General features: G+C 38.1%; 1 protein-coding gene across 3 annotated transcripts in view; it reads right to left on the bottom strand.

The window, feature by feature from the left end:
- LOC137253243 (putative uncharacterized protein DDB_G0286901) overlaps window positions 1-17,021 on the bottom strand; it is a 130,916-nt gene that overhangs the window by 81,606 nt on the left and 32,289 nt on the right. Inside the window, exon 1 of one of the 3 annotated variants that reach the window (XM_067789812.1) lies at window positions 1,618-1,640. The exons of the other annotated variants lie outside the window; for them this stretch is intronic. Coding sequence (XP_067645913.1) covers window positions 1,618-1,620 — 3 coding nt within the window. The 5' untranslated portion in view covers window positions 1,621-1,640. Of the gene's footprint in view, window positions 1-1,617; window positions 1,641-17,021 lie in introns of those variants that run through there. 3 annotated transcript variants of the gene reach the window in all.

Genomic DNA, 17,021 nt, shown 5'->3' with positions numbered 1-17,021 from the left:
GTGAAGTACTTTAATAAAGGCCATTTTGCATTATTACAAATTGGAGTTATTTATTCAACAGTTTAGTGATTCGAACTTAGCAGAGGATTGCAAATAAGAGGATTTGCAAGCAAATTCGTTACAATACTATTGTTGAGGCTACAATAGATACAACCATTGATAAGCTAATTTTTTCTAGAAGCTATCCTTATCCCATATCTGCAGCAAGGCTCATAAATGGGGAAATAGAATCTCTGATTATTGATGGTATAATTCGAAAATCATATTCTGCGTATAACTCACCGGTACATGTGATTACTAAAAAAGGATTAGACGATAAAGGCAATGAAAAATTAAGAATGGAAATTGATTTTCGAAAGATCAATGAACATATTACTTCAGATAGGTATTCTATTCCAGATATTTCTGTAATTTTAGCAAATTTAGGACAGTCAAACTTGTTCACTACTTTGGATCTCAAATCTGGGTTCCATCAAATTTCTCTTGCGGAAAAAGACAGACATAAAACTGCATTCAGTATTAACAATGGCAAATATGAATTTTGTCGATTGCCTTTCGGACTAAAAAATGCTCAAAGCATATTTCAGAGAGCCATTGATCATATTTTACGTGGCAGCATTGGTAAAATCTGTAATGTCTATTATGATATTATCATATTTTCATATGATGAACGCTCGCATGTTGATTTTATTCTAAAAAAAATAGAAAAGGCAGGCATGCATGTATCGCTTGAAAAATCAAAATTCTTTAAGTCTGAGGTAGAGTTTTTAGGATTTACTATTTCAGGAAAAGGCATACGTAGATGTATTGATAAAAGTGATGCGATTGTGAATTATAAAGAACCTAAGTCACTTAGATCTTTACGGTAATTTTTAGATCTTTCGGGTTATTATCGACGATTCATAAAAGATTATGCTCATATATCTAAACCCCTAACTAAATATTTGAGAGGTGACAATGGTCATATAAAACAATCTAAATATGTGAAAATATCTTTGGATGATGAAGCAAGAAAATCTTTTGAAAAATTAAAATCAATTTTGACTTCTGAAAATGTACTACTCCAGCATCCCGATTATTCAAAGCCATTTGAAATTACAACAGATGCTTCTTCAGTTGCCTTAGGAGCCGTATTATCCCAAAATGGTAGACCTATTACAATGATATCTAGAACTCTCTCAAGAGCTGAAGAAAATTAACCACAAATGAACGTGAGCTGCCTGCAATTTTTTGGGTAATTCGAAAGCTGCGCCATTATTTGTACTTTATAAAAGATATTCATATTTATACTGACCATCAACCACTTACATTTGCAATTTCTGACAAAAATCCGAATTCAAACATTAAAAGATGGATGGCTTTTATAAATTCGTATGCTCCCAAAGTCTTTTATAAACCTGGTGGAGAAAATAAGGTTGCTGATGCTCTTTCTCGACAGTATATTCATAGTTTTGAAAATTCTATAAGTAATCAAACAGTTCATAGTGAAATTTCCTATTCAGATATAAAATCAATAAAAAATTCAATTAATCAATTTAAAAATCAACTTATTCTTTTCACCTCTAATCATAACAGCTAATCTTCGAAAACTATTTTCAAAAATTTTACAAGACATACCATTAATTTCAAAACAGCTGAATATCTCCTGCAAGCACTTCGGCATTGTGTTAATACAGATGTTGTTAATGGAGTTTGTTGATTCAGGCAATTCTTTTATCGAAATTTCCAGGCACAAAATTTATTCGTTCTGAGAAATTAGTAATAGATTTAACAAATAAAGCTGATCAAATAGAAACTGCAACGATAGAACATAATAGGGCATATCATCCTTTACAGGAAAATTATAAGCAGTTGATAGAAGAATATTACTTCCCGGATATAAAAAACACACTTAAAACAATAACAAAAAATTGTCGAATATGTTTAGAAAATAAATATAATAGGCATCCTGCAAAACCTGAAAAAGGAAAAACTCCAATTCCCGAATATTCTGGAGAAATTTTACACATTGATATATTTTCAATTGATAAACAACATTATTTAAATTGTATTGATAAATTTCCGAAATTCGTTCAAGTAGTACCTATCTCATCTAGATCGATAATAGAAATAAAACCTGCATTATTTGTATTATTAAATCATTTTAAGAAAACTAAACTTATTGTTTCTGATAATGAAAAGTCGTTTCAATCAAATACAATAAGTAACATGTTGAAAAATCACTTTGATATAGATAAATTTTTCATACCACCTCTTCATATTAAGAGTAATGGACAAATACAACGGCTATATTCTAAAATAATCGAAATAGCTAGGTGTTTAAAAATAGAAAAAATATTACTGATATAACTGATTTAGTTCTTTTAGCAACATACCATTATAATAACACAATTCATTCTGTAATACAATTGAAACCTATTGATGTAATTAATTCATTTTCAAAAGAGTTTTTAAGTTCTATAAAATCTTTACTAAGTTCAGCACAGGGTATTGCTTCAAAAATGTCAAGCAAAATCAGAAGTAGTTTTAAAGAAGGAGAAGTGGTTTTTGTACGTAGAAATAAACGTTTCGGTAATAAATTGAATAAGGTATATGAACAAAATGTTGTACAAAAAGATCTAGGAACAATAGTTTTAATTAATGGAAAAAAAATTCATAAAGATAATATTCGTTGATAGATATACGAATATTAGCAACACTAAGGGCTACTGTCATCTCTAAGCCGATGCTAAGAGTGACTTGTATGCACATCCATGAATCAATCATTATGTATCTATGATGTATATTGGAACGATTTTCCGTCATCCCTTGTCAAATTTGGTTTTGAGACAAACCGGTTTCGGCGAGACAAACCGGCCGACGTCTCAACGTACTCGAAAACATGGAAATCTACAAACAGAAAACATTTGACGGTAGAATAATAAACGAACAGATAAACACCATTTCTGACACAATATTCGAGCCTTTAAAAATTGTTTACAGGAAACAACTTAATCACACAGGTACAACAGACAAACGCACAACAACAAATAAACACAAAACAATTAACACACCAAAACAAAAAACCGAAAAAGAAGGTCAAACGACTAAAATCACAGATTTCTACCTACCCCAGTCAGCCACACAAATCGATTAGTAAACCACCCTCGGTTCTGAACGAACACACAGCACATACACATAACTAAATATACACAAGCATCAATTTGACAATACCTGCTCATATACCTACGAACTATAAATACAGGACAAATGACAACAACAGATCAGAACGAAAATCGACACTGATGATGGCACAACGCCGAAACCGGTTTGTCTCAAAACCAAATTTGACAAGGGATGACGGAAAATCGTTCCAATATACATCATTTATCCACCCTGTCGGAAAATCAACCAAACGAGATAAGTCAATTATGTATCTACATAAACGAATCAATCATTATGTCTACACATATGTTCGTACACGCAGCGGAGAAGAGATGCACGAACACATGCAGATATCTTATCTGAGATGCTCCCAAAAGTATTCAATTGTAATTGGGGAAGTGTCGCTCACAAATACACGTGCATATGAGAAGCTATACACGTGCATCTGTAGTTATAATTATATGACAGTAACTAAGTCAATTCTGGAAGCGCCTAGAAGATGCAATGAGGAAATCACAGAGTATAAAAGCACCAACAGTAGAGGCGCGAGAGTCAGTTTCGATTAAACACGCTATCTGTCAACCAATAGAAGTGTTATTTTGAAAAGTACGTGAATAACGGCCATTTTGCATTATTAAATATTGGAGTTATTTATTCAACAGTTTAGTGATTCGAACTTAGCAGAAGGTTTCAAATAAGAGGCTTTGCAGTAAATTCGTTACAATTGGTGTCAGAAGAGGAATTTTTGAATAAATTCCGAAGATTTTGAATACAACTTGGACATGGCAAAGTTCAGTGAATTGAAGATCCAGCAACTGAAGAAGGAGTTGGAGAGCCGTGGATTGAATACAAGCGGCATTAAACTCGAACTTCAGGCACGACTACGAGAGGCAATGGAAGCAGAAGGAATTAACGTGGAAGAGTACGTCTTTCATCTTGATGTCGACGAGACAACAACAAAAATTGAAGAGAAAAACGAAGCATCGCAGACAGTTATGAGCACAGACTTGAACACGATTTTGGCTGCAATATCTGCTCAAACATCAAGAGTGTCATCCCAACTGGAATCGCAAAAGACAGATATTGCATCACAACTGGCAGAACCGAAGACATATATGGAATCACAGGAGACACGTATAACATCCAAGATGGAAACTCAACTGGAAGAATATAAAACAATATGGCATCTCAACTAGAATCGCAGGAGACACACATAACATCGAAGATTGAAGCACAAGAAACGCGTATTTCAGAAAGGTCGACACAGATTACATCAAAGATGGAAGCACAACTGAAAGAACAAGAGACACGCATAAAAGTACAACTCGAAGCGCAAGAGGCCCATATATCATCAAAACTTGAAGAGCGTATGGACGAGAAAATAACGCAGTTTGTGGAAAAAATCGAGGCCGAGGTGGATGCTTTGAGAGGTCGTATACAGGAGTTGCAACTTAATCACCCAGCTAATTCAGCAAGCAATCCGTAGGTAAAAACTCCATCTTTTGACGGTTCTGTTCCTTTCCAGGCCTTTAAGCAATTTGAGAAGACCGCAACAGTGAACAACTGGAATGCTGAAGATAAAGTCGCTGCACTGTTCGTAGCATTGAAAGGACCAGCTGCGAAATATTACAGACTATTCCAGAGTACGAACGGAACGGTTATGACGCATTGATGGCTGCTGTAGAACGACGTTACGGAAGCGAACACAGGAAACAAATCTACCAAATAGAATTGCAAAACCGCTACCAAAAATCTAACGAGACTTTGCAGGAGTTTGCTTCAGACATTGAAAGATTGGCTCATCTTGCAAACGCTGACGCACCTGTGGAATACACTGAAAGGGAAAAGATTCAGAGCTTTATAAATGGCATAGGGATCGCCGAAACAAAGCCAACATTCGCAGAAACGGTTTCACAAGCTCTGATTCAGGAAAGAGCGTCGCTTCTGTGTAAGCCAGTTTTCAAAGCACGCCGTGTGGGAGTAGAAAGGCCAGAGTGGGTAGACGCAATACTGGAGACGCTTAAAGGATGGTAAAAGCGGAGTGAGGGAGTTATCAAATGCGGGAAGCCCTGTCACATTGCACGTCATTGCCATCTTGATCCTAGTGGTTGCAACAGCATGAGTGGTCTTAATAACAAAGCTGGAGGGGATGTACAAGAGCGAGCAAGGTGTAGAGATCGAGAGCTAGATCCAGCTATTGAATGTCGTGTGATATCTGTGTCGCAAATTGGTAGAAAATCGAGCAGTCTTACCGTCAGAGGGAATGTAGATGGCAAAGAACGTGTACTGACTGTAGATACGGGCGCATCTCATTCCTTGATTCGATCTGACTTGGTCAACAGCAGAGTAAACCCGTTAACTGGAGCACGGTTGCGTACGGTCACTGGCGAGTATAACTAAGTCCAAGGAGAAGTGGTATGTGAGGTATTAATTGGAAAGGTCATGGTTCTACATAAAATCATTGTGGCGGAGATTTTTAATGAAGTCATATTGGGAGTGGACTTCTTAGTTGACCATGACATCAGGATCGATATGCGGAGAAAGATTATGCGCTATAAGAACCAGGATATACCACTTAACTTTAGTTTGGAGGAATGGTTCAGCAGTAATCGGGTACTGTTGGAGAAGACTCGACAAAGACCACGAAAGTCAAAGTTAAAGGTTGATGGATCGAATGGGGCAAATAAAGCGAAATCAAAAGTACCTGCGAGAGAAACACTGGCTTTGACAAACCTTAATGGACGCACAAAAACGAAGGAACGAATTTCCCAGAAAGAATGCGAGGGTAGTTTCAAGCCGGGCGCACTACTGTTGTGAAACGTGGGAACGATACTGATTATGCGAAGCCAATCCGTCAAGCGCAAGCTCTACGACGTAGTTCATTGGCCAAACAACAGAGTGCGAGGGAATGATCCAGGACAATGAGTAGTAAGATGAAACACAGGTATGACAAGGAAAATAATTCGGAAGGTTTCCGGGAGGGAGATTTGGTACTGCTATACAACCCTCACTGCCGGAAAGGTGTTCCATCCAAATATCGGTGCAGTTGGGAAGGCCCGTACAGAGTTTTGAAGAGGATCAGTGATGTAATCTATAGCATACAAATAATTAGGAAACCACGAAATAGAAGGGTGGTTCATTTGGAGCGGCTAGCAGCGGTTAGATCGAGAGATTTGTTTGATCGGGACGATCAGACTTAGGTGGAGGGCAGTGTTAGGAATATTAGCAACACTAAGGGGTACTGTCATCTCTAAGCCGATGCTAAGAGTGACTTGTATGCACATCCATAAATCAATCATTATTTATCTACATAAACGAATCAATCATTATGTCTACACATATGTACGTACACGCAGCGAAGAAGAGATGCACGAACACATACAGATATCTTGTCTTAGATGCTCCCAAAAGTATGAAATTGTAATTGTGGAAGTGTCGCTCACAAATACACGCGCATATGAGAAGCTATACACGTGCATCTGTAGTTATAATTATATGGCAGTAACTAAGTAAATTTTGGAAGCGCCTAGAAGATGCAACGAGGAAATCACAGAGTATAAAAGCACCAACAGTCGAGGCGCTAGAGTCAGTTTCGATTAAACACGCTATCTGTCAACCAATAGAAGTGTTATTTTGAAAAGTACGTGAATAACGGCCATTTTGCATTTTTAAATATTGGAGTTATTTATTCAACAGTTTAGTGATTCGAACTTAGCAGAAGGTTTCAAATAAGAGGCTTTGCAGTAAATTCGTTACAATTGGTGTCAGAAGAGGAATTTTTCAATAAATTCCGAAGATTTTGAATACAACTTGGACATGGCAAAGTTCAGTGAATTGAAGATCCAGCAACTGAAGAAGGAGTTGGAGAGCCGTGGATTGAATACAAGCGGCATTAAACTCGAACTTCAGGCACGACTACGAGAGGCAATGGAAGCAGAAGGAATTAACGTGGAAGAGTACGTCTTTCATCTTGATGTCGACGAGACAACAACAAAAATTGAAGAGAAAAACGAATCATCGCAGACAGTTACGAGCACAGACTTGAACACGATTTTGGCTGCAATATCTGCTCAAACATCAAGAGTGTCATCCCAACTGGAATCGCAAAAGACAGATATTGCATCACAACTGGCAGAACCGAAGACATATATGGAATCACAGGAGACACGTATAACATCCAAGATGGAAACTCAACTGGAAGAATATAAAACAATATGGCATCTCAACTAGAATCGCAGGAGACACGTATAACATCGAAGATTGAAGCACAAGAAACGCGTATTTCAGAAATGTCGACACAGATTACATCAAAGATGGAAGCACAACTGAAAGAACAAGAGACACGCATAAAAGTACAACTCGAAGCGCAAGAGGCCCATATATCATCAAAACTTGAAGCGCGTATGGACGAGAAAATAACGCAGTTTGTGGAAAAAATCGAGGCCGAGGTGGATGCTTTGAGAGGTCGTATACAGGAGTTGCAACTTAATAACCCAGCTGTTTCAGCAAGCAATCCGAAGGTAAAAACTCCATCTTTTGACGGTTCTGTTCCATTCCAGGCCTTTAAGCAATTTGAGAAGACCGCAACAGTGAACAACTGGAATGCTGAAGATAAAGTCGCTGCACTGTTCGTAGCATTGAAAGGACCAGCTGCGAAATCTTACAGACTATTCCAGAGTACGAACGGAACAGTTATGACGCATTGATGGCTGCTATAGAACGACGTTACGGAAGCGAACACAGGAAACAAATCTACCGAATAGAATTGCAAAACCGCTACCAAAAATCTAACGAGACTTTGCATTAGTTTGCTTCAGACATTGAAATATTGGCTCATCTTGCAAACGCGGACGCACCTGTGGAATACACTGAAAGGGAAAAGATTCAGAGCTTTATAAATGGCATACGGATCGTCGAAACAAAGCCAACATTCGCAGAAACGGTTTCACAAGCTCTGATTCAGGAAAGAGCGTCGCTTCTGTGTAAGCCAGTTTTCAAAGCACGCCGTGTGGGAGTAGAAAGGCCAGAGTGGGTAGAGGCAATACTGGAGGCGCTGAAGGGATGGTAAAAGCGGAGTGAGAGAGTTATCAAATGCGGGAAGCCCGGTCACATTGCACGTCATTGCCATCTTGATCCTAGTGGTTGCAACAGCATGAGTGGTCTTAATAACAAAGCTGGAGGGGATGTACAAGAGCGAGCAAGGTGTAGAGATCGAGAGCTAGATCCAGCTATTGAATGTCGTGTGATATCTGTGTCGCAAATTGGTAGAAAATCGAGCAGTCTTACCGTCAGAGGGAATGTGGATGGCAAAGAACGTGTACTGACTGTAGATACGGGCGCATCTCATTCCTTGATTCGATCTGACTTGGTCAACAGCAGAGTAAACCCGTTAACTGGAGCAAGGTTACGTACGGTCACTGGCGAGTATAACTAAGTCCAAGGAGAAGTGGTATGTGAGGTATTAATTGGAAAGGTCATGGTTCTACATAAATTCATTGTGGCGGAGATTTTTAATGAAGTCATATTGGGAGTGGACTTCTTAGTTGACCATGACATCAGGATCGATATGCGGAGAAAGATTATGCGCTATAAGAACCAGGATATGCCACTTAACTTTAGTTTGGAGAAATGGTTCAGCAGTAATCGGGTACTGTTGGAGAAGACTCGACAAAGACCACGAAAGTCAAAGGTAAAGGTTGATTGAGCGAATGGGGCAAATAAAGCGAAATCCAAAGTACCTGCGAAAGAAACACTGGCATTGACAAACCTTAATGGACGCACAAAAACGAAGGAACGAATTTCCCAGAAAGAATGCGAGGGTAGTTTCAAGCCGGGCGCACTACTGTTGTGAAACGTGGGAACGATACTGATTATGCGAAGCCAATCCGTCAAGCGCAAGCTCTACGACGTAGTTCATTGGCCAAACAACAGAATGCGAGGGAATGATCCAGGACAATGAGTAGTAAGATGAAACACAGGTACGACAAGGAAAATAATTCGGAAGGTTTCCGGGAGGGAGATTTGGTACTGCTATACAACCCTCACTGCAGGAAAGGTGTTCCATCCAAATATCGGTGCAGTTGGGAGGGCCCGTGCAGAGTTTTGAAGAGGATCAGTGATGTAATCTACAGCATACAAATAATTAGGAAACCACGAAATAGAAGGGTGGTTCATTTGGAGCGGCTAGCAGCGGTTAGATCGAGAGATTTGTTTGATCGGGACGATCAGACTTAGGTGGAGGGCAGTGTTAGGAATATTAGCAACACTAAGGGGTACTGTCATCTCTAAGCCGATGCTAAGAGTGACTTGTATGCACATCAATAAATCAATCATTATGTATCTACATAAACGAATCCATCATTATGTCTACACATATGTACGTACACGCAGCGAAGAAGAGATGCACGAACACATACAGATATCTTATCTTAGATGCTCCCAAAAGTATGAAATTGTAATTGTGGAAGTGTCGCTCACAAATACACGCGCATATGAGAAGCTATACGCGTGCATCTCTAGTTATAATTATATGGCAGTAACTAAGTAAATTTTGGAAGTGCCTAGAAGATGCAACGAGGAAATCACAGAGTATAGAAGCACCAACAGTAGAGGCGCGAGAGTCAGTCTCGATTAAGCACGCTATCTATCGAGCAATAGAAGTGTTATTTTGAAATGTACGTGAATAAAGGCCATTTTGCATTATTAAATAATATTGGAGTTATTTATTCAACAGTTTAGTAATTCGAACTTAGTAGAAGGTTGCAAATAAGAGGATTTGCAGTAAATTCGTTAAAATAGTATTTTACTTGAAATATGAAAATTTATAAATGAATTACATACGCAATATTGATTATACGCATGTTTAGTGTTTAATTTTAAAAATTATTTGAGTATTTATCGAAGCGAGGTCGTATCGACTTTATGAAGGGGGAGAAGTAAAGCAACGTTTACTTTAATAAATATAAATTAATTATTTTAAATAAATGCTTTGTAAGATATTCTAACAAAATACTTAAATAATTTTTGGAATAACCAAAGATAGCATTTGTTGAAAAATTGTAATAGAAAAATGTATAAAAAGATATTTTGAGTTTCAGTTTTCAGTTTTTTTTTCAATTTTCAGTCTGTGAATTCATTGTTGAATAAATAATATTTAAATAGAAAAAATGTTTAATATTTTTCATTTATATACCGCCTCGTTCGGATTTGCTTATTTACTCTTACCATAACTTAGCTATTCGTAATGTTTACTCTCAGTTACGAGATAAAGATAGTATAGTAGTTCTTGGTGATTTTAATTTGCCCTCGGTGAACTGGATAAACATAAGTGGCTCAAACTTTTTACCCCAAACATTCAACATGAATTTTTCAACTCTCTATTGGATACATCTCCAGTACAGATCAACGATGGGTTAAATTGTAAGAATAAAATGCCTTGATTTGGTATTTGTTGATGACTCTGTGGGTATCAATCTTAATCGTGTTTCTCCATTATCTCTTTCTGAAGATCCCCCACACCCTACGATTGAAATTGCTCTTGATATTGTTCTACCTCCTACTGTGTCTGATGTATCTAAATTATTTAGGGCAGCAACCAACTTCTTTAAACTAAATGAATTGATTGCTAACCATGATTGGTCAGACTTGTATGCGTGTTATGACCTAGAATCAGCAATTTCCCTATTTTACGTTACTCTTAATTGCTTCTCCGAAAGCTGTGTTCCCCTCAGATGCGTTTGTGTAGGGCCAAACAGGCCACCTTGGTTCTCGTAAACAACTTGTGAGATTTAATAACATCAAATCTAGGCTTTATAAACGTTTTAAGAGATCAGGAATACCAGCTGACCTTTCAAAGTATCTAGTTGCTCGCTCCAACTTTCACTGTCTTAATCAAATTTGCTACAAAAATTATTTAACCAGTTGTAAACTTCAGTTTTTTAGTAATCCGAAAAAATTTTGTAGTTTTGTTAACTCTAATAGAAAAGTTTCTGGATTTTCTGCTGCCCTCACTTTTGGTTGTAAAAATGCTAATTCCGATTATGATATCGCGAATTTATTTGCAGATTACTTTAAATCGACGTATTCATCTAAATCATCTTAAACTGGTCAAAATCCGTATAAATTAGAAAGTTTTAATTGCATACTAAATCCTGTCATTGATAACAATACTGTTCTTCAAACTCTTTTGGATTTGAAACCAGTTTTTTCTGTGGGGCTTGATGGTGTTCTTGGCTGTGTGCTTAACTACTGTGCCGTGAATCTATCAGAGCAGATTACTAAATTATTTACGCTATCCATGGAATCTTTGCCATTAATTTGGAAGGAGTCATTGCAAAGTAGATCTAATATTGAGAACTATAGGGGCATAACGAAGCTCTCAGCTATCCCTAAAATATTCGAACGAATTATTACTCGTCAATTTCAGCCCATGTGTAGCTCTTTTCTATCGTCTAGCCAGCATGTTTTTGTACCTCGAAGATCAGCCACTACCAACTTGCAAGAGTTTACCTCTTTAGTAATGGACGGATTTTTAAACAAAAGGCAAATTGATGTGATTTACACCGACTTCAGTAAAGCCTTTGACTCTGCCAATCATGAACTTCTAATTTTTAAACTTGATTTTCTTGGGTTTCCGAAGCATTTAATTCTCTGGCTTGAAAGTTGTCTCGCCAACAGGACTCAGCAAGTTTTGTTTAAAAATTGTCTTTCAAAGAAGCTTAACGTAACGTCTGGGTTTCCTCAAGGTAGTCATGGTCCATTACTTTTTACCCTGTTCATAAATGATTTATCAAAAATTATCTTACATTCCCGTACTTTTATGTATGCGGATGAATTTAAACTTTGCTATGCATACCTGCCCTCTGAGATATCCTCTTTCCATCTCTTACAGGCCGACTTGGACTCTTTTCAATGCTAGTGTACAGCGAATTTACTATATTTAAACTGTTCTAAATGCAAGCTGATGACATCTCATCGTGTGAAGCCAATTTTGGCATCTTATACGTATATCTGTTGTAAGTGATTTGGGAGTTCTCTTTGATCCGAAACTGTGTTTCAATATGCATATTTCATCAATTGTGAACAAAGCAACAGGGGTATTTGGATTTGTGAAACGTTGGGCCAAAAAGTTTGATGACCCGTATCTCACTAAGCTCCTTTTCACATCTTTAGTATGGCCAATACTTGAGTACTACTCGTGTGTCTGGTGCCCGCGATACCAAAATTATATACATCGAATTGAGTCGGTTCAGAAACAACTTTTAAATTTTCGCACTCCGTGGCCTTAACTGGGATCCTAACCTTCATCTACCACCATACAAAAATAGGCTGCTTGCCAACTTTGGAAAACCGAAAAATATTATTTGGGGTAACGTTTCTGCACAAGCTCATCATCGGTGAGGTAGACTCCTCTTTTTGTTTAGAGTTGAATTTAATTTTTAAAGTTCTTATGTATTTAATCCTAATGTTAGCATTTAAATTTACAAATATTTTGTTATTGAATGATATTATTTTTAGTAGTCGACCGCATTGTGTCTGCGTCGACTTAAATCTAAGTAAAAATAAAAATAAAATAAAATAAAATAAAATAAAATAAAAAATAACAAGTAAGGAAGGCTAAGTTCGGGTGTAACCGAACATTACATACTCAGTTGAGAGCTATGGAGACAAAATAAGGAAAATCACCATGTAGGAAAATGAACCTGGGGTAACCCTGGAATGTGGTTGTATGACATGTGTATCAAATGGAAGGTATTAAAGAGTATTTTAAGAGAGAGTAGGCCATAGTTCTATGGATGGACGCCATTTAGGGATATCGCCATAAAGGTGGACCAGGGCTGACTCTAGAATGTGTTTGTACGATATGGGTATCAAATGAAAGGTGATAATGAGTATTTTAAAAGGGAATGGGCTTTAGTTCTATAGGTGAACGCCTTTTCGAGAAATCGCCATAAAGGTGGACCAGGGGTGACTCTAGAATATGTTTGTACGATATGGGTATCAAATGAAAGCTGTTAATGAGTATTTTGAAAAGCAGTGATCCTTAGTTCCATAGGTGGACGCCGTTTCGAGATATCGCCATAAAGGTGGACCAGGGGTGTCTCTAGTTGTACGATATGGGAATCAAATGAAAGGTGTTACTGAGCATTTTAAGAGGGAGTGGGCATTAGGTCTATAGGTGCACGCCTTTTCGAAATGTCGCCATTAGGGTGGGCCAGGGGTGACTCTAGAATGTGTTTGTATGATATGGGTATCAAATGAAAGATGGTAATGAGTATTTTAAAAGGGAGTAATCCTTAGTTCTATAGGTGGACGCCTTTTCGAGATATCGCCATAAAGGTGGACCAAGGGTGACTCTAGAATGTTTGTACGATATGGGTATCAAAGGAAAGGTGCTACTGAGCATTTTAAGAGGAAGTGGGCATGAGGTCTATAGGTGGACGCCTTTTCGAGGTATCGTCATTAGGGTGGGCCAGGGGTGACTCTAGAATGGGTTTGTACGATATGGGTATCAAACGAAAGGTGTTACTGATTATTTTAAGAGGGAGTGGGCATTATGTCTATAGGAGGACGCCTTTTCGAGATACCGCCATTAGGGTGGGCCAGGGGTGACTCTAGAATGTTTGTAAGATATGGGTATCAAACGAAAGGTGTTACTGAGCATTTTAAGAGGGAGTGGGCATTAGGTCTATAGGTGGACGCCTTTTCGAGATATCGCCATTAGGGTGGGCCAGGGGTGACTCTAGAATGTTTTTGTACGATATGGGTATCAAATGAAAGGTGGTAATGAGTATTTTAAAAGGGAGTAATCCTTAGTTCTATAGGTGGACGCCTTTTCGAGATATCGCCATAAAGGTGGACCAAGGGTGACTCTAGAATGTTTGTACGATATGGATATCAAACGAAAGGTGTTACTGAGCATTTTAAGAGGGAGTGGGCATTAGGTCTATAGGTGGACGCCTTTTCGAGATATCGCCATTAGGGTGGGCCAGGGGTGACTCCAGAATGTTTGTACGATATGGGTATCAAACGAAAGGTGTTACTGAGAATTTTAAGAGGGAGTGGGCATTAGGTCTATAGGTGGACGCCTTTTCGAGATATCGCCATTAGGGTGGGCCAGGGGTGACTCTAGAATGTTTGTACGATATGGGTATCAAACGAAAGGTGTTACTGAGCATTTTAAGAGGGAGTGGACATTAGGTATATAGGTGGTCGCCTTTTCGAGATATCGCCATTAGGGTGGGCCAGGGGTGACTCTAGAATGTTTGTACGATATGGGTATCAAACGAAAGGTGTTACTGAGCATATTAAGAGGGAGTGGGCATTAGGTCTATAGGTGGACGCCTTTTCGAGATATCGCCATTAGGGTGGGCCAGGGGTGACTCTAGAATGTTTGTACGATATGGGTATCAAACGAAAGGTGTTACTGAGCATTTTAAGAGGGAGTGGGCATTAGCTCTATAGGTGGACGCCTTTTCGAGATATCGCCATAAAGGTGGACCAAGGGTGACTCTAGAATGTTTGTACGATATGGGTATCAAACGAAACGTGTTACTGAGCATTTTAAGAGGGAGTGGGCATTAGGTCTATATGTGGACGCCTTTTCGAGATATCGCCATTAGGGTGGGCCAGGAATGACTCTAGAATGTTTGTACGATATGGGTATCAAACGAAAGGTGTTACTAAAGATTTTAAGAGGGAGTGGGCATTAGGTCTATAGGTGGACGCCTTTTCGAGATATCGCCATTAGGGTGGGCCAGGGGTGACTCTAGAATGTTTGTACGATATGGGTATCAAACGAAAGGTGTTACTGAGCATTTTAAGAGGGAGTGGACATTAGGTATATAGGTGGTCGCCTTTTCGAGATATCGCCATTAGGGTGGGCCAGGGGTGACTCTAGAATGTTTGTACGATATGGGTATCAAACGAAAGGTGTTACTGAGCATATTAAAAGGGAGTGGGCATTAGGTCTATAGGTGGACGCCTTTTCGAGATATCGCCATTAGGGTGGGCCAGGGTGATTCTAGAATGTGTTTGTATGATATGGATATCAAATTAAAAGTATTAATGAGGGTTTTAAAAGCGAGTGGCCCTTAGATGTATATGTGAAGGCGTTCTCGCGATATCGACCAAAATGTGGACCAGGTGATCCAGAAAATCATCTGTCGGGTACTGCTAATTTATTTATATATGCAATACCACTAACAGTATTCCTGCCAAGATTCCAAGGGCTGTTGATTTCGCCTTGTAGAACTTTCATTTTCTTCTAATTAATATGGTAGGTGTCACACCCATTTTACAAAGTTTTTTCAAAAGTTATATTTTGCGTCAATAAACTAATCCAGTTACCATGTTTCATCCCTTTTTTCGTAGTTGGTATAGAATTATGGCATTTTTTTCATTTTTCGTAATTTTCGACATCGAAAAAGTGGGCGTGGTTATGGTCGGATTTCGACCATTTTTTATACCTAGATAAAGTGAGTTCAGATAAGTACGTGGGCTAAGTTTAGTAAAGATATATCGGTTTTTGCTCAAGTTATTGTGTTAACGGCCGAGCGGAAGGACAGACGGTGGACTGTGTATAAAAACTGGGCGTGGCTTCCACCGATTTCGCCCATTTTCACAGAGGACAGTTACCGTCACAGAATCTATGCTCCTACCAAATTTGAGAAGGATTGGTAAATTTTTGTTCGACTTATGGCGTTAAAAGTATTCTAGACAAACTAAATGAAAATGGGCGGAGCCACGCCCATTTTGAAATGTTCTTTTATTTTTGGATTTTGTTGCATCATATCATTACTGGAGTTGAATTTTGACTTAATTTACTTATATACAGTAAAGATATTAACTTTTTTGTTAAAATTTGAATTAAAAAAATTTTTTTTTTAAAAAGTGGCGTGTTCTTCATCCAATTTTGCTAATTTTTATTTAGCACATATATAGTAATAGTAGTAACGTTCCTGCCAAATTTCATCATGATATCTTCAACGACTGCCAAATTACAGCTTGCAAAACTTTTAAATTACCTTCTTGTAAAAGTGGGCGGTGCCACGCCCATTGTCCAAAATCTTACTAGTTTTCTATTCTGCGTCATAACGTCAACCCATCTACCAAGTTTCATCGCTTTAACCGCCTTTGGCAATGAATTATCGCATTTTTTCGGTTTTTCGAAATTTTCGATATCGAAAAAGTGGGCGTGGTTATAGTCCGATATCGTTCATTTTAAATAGCGATCTGAGATGAGTGCTCAGGAACCTACATACCAAATTTCATCAAGATACCTCAAAATTTACTCAAGTTATCGTGTTAACGGACGGACGGACGGACGGACATGGCTCAATCAAATTTTTTTTCGATCCTGATTTTTTTGATATATGGAAGTCTATATCTATCTCGATTCCTTTATATATGTACAACCAACCGTTATCCAATCAAACTTAATATACTCTGTGAGCTCTGCTCAACTGAGTATAAAAATATAAAGCTAATATAAAAAGAAATTGCTATAGAAATGTCATTTTAAAAAGGTGTATAAATATTTTGTATTTTTCATCATTAAGGGCATTGAAATTTTAATTAGGCACTTCTAACCAAAAATTAGAATAAACAAGTAAGGAAGGCTAAGTTCGGGTGTAACCGAACATTACATACTCAGTTGAGAGCTGTGGAGACAAAGTAAGGGAAAATCACCATGTTGTAAAAAGAACCTAGGGTAACCCTGGAATGTGTTTGTATGACATGTGTATAAAATGGAAGGTATTAAAGAGTATTTTAAGAGGAAGTGGGCCATAGTTCTATAGATGGACGCCATTTAGGGATATCGCCAAAAAGGTGGACCAGGCCTGACTCTAGAATTTGTTTGTAGGATATGGGTATCA

This window comes from Eurosta solidaginis, chromosome 5, assembly GCF_040869045.1.
Source record: "Eurosta solidaginis isolate ZX-2024a chromosome 5, ASM4086904v1, whole genome shotgun sequence".
Lineage (NCBI taxonomy): Eukaryota > Metazoa > Arthropoda > Insecta > Diptera > Tephritidae > Eurosta > Eurosta solidaginis.
The sequence above is the reverse complement of the archived record's forward strand: the minus strand, read 5'-3'. Positions and strand labels throughout refer to the sequence as shown.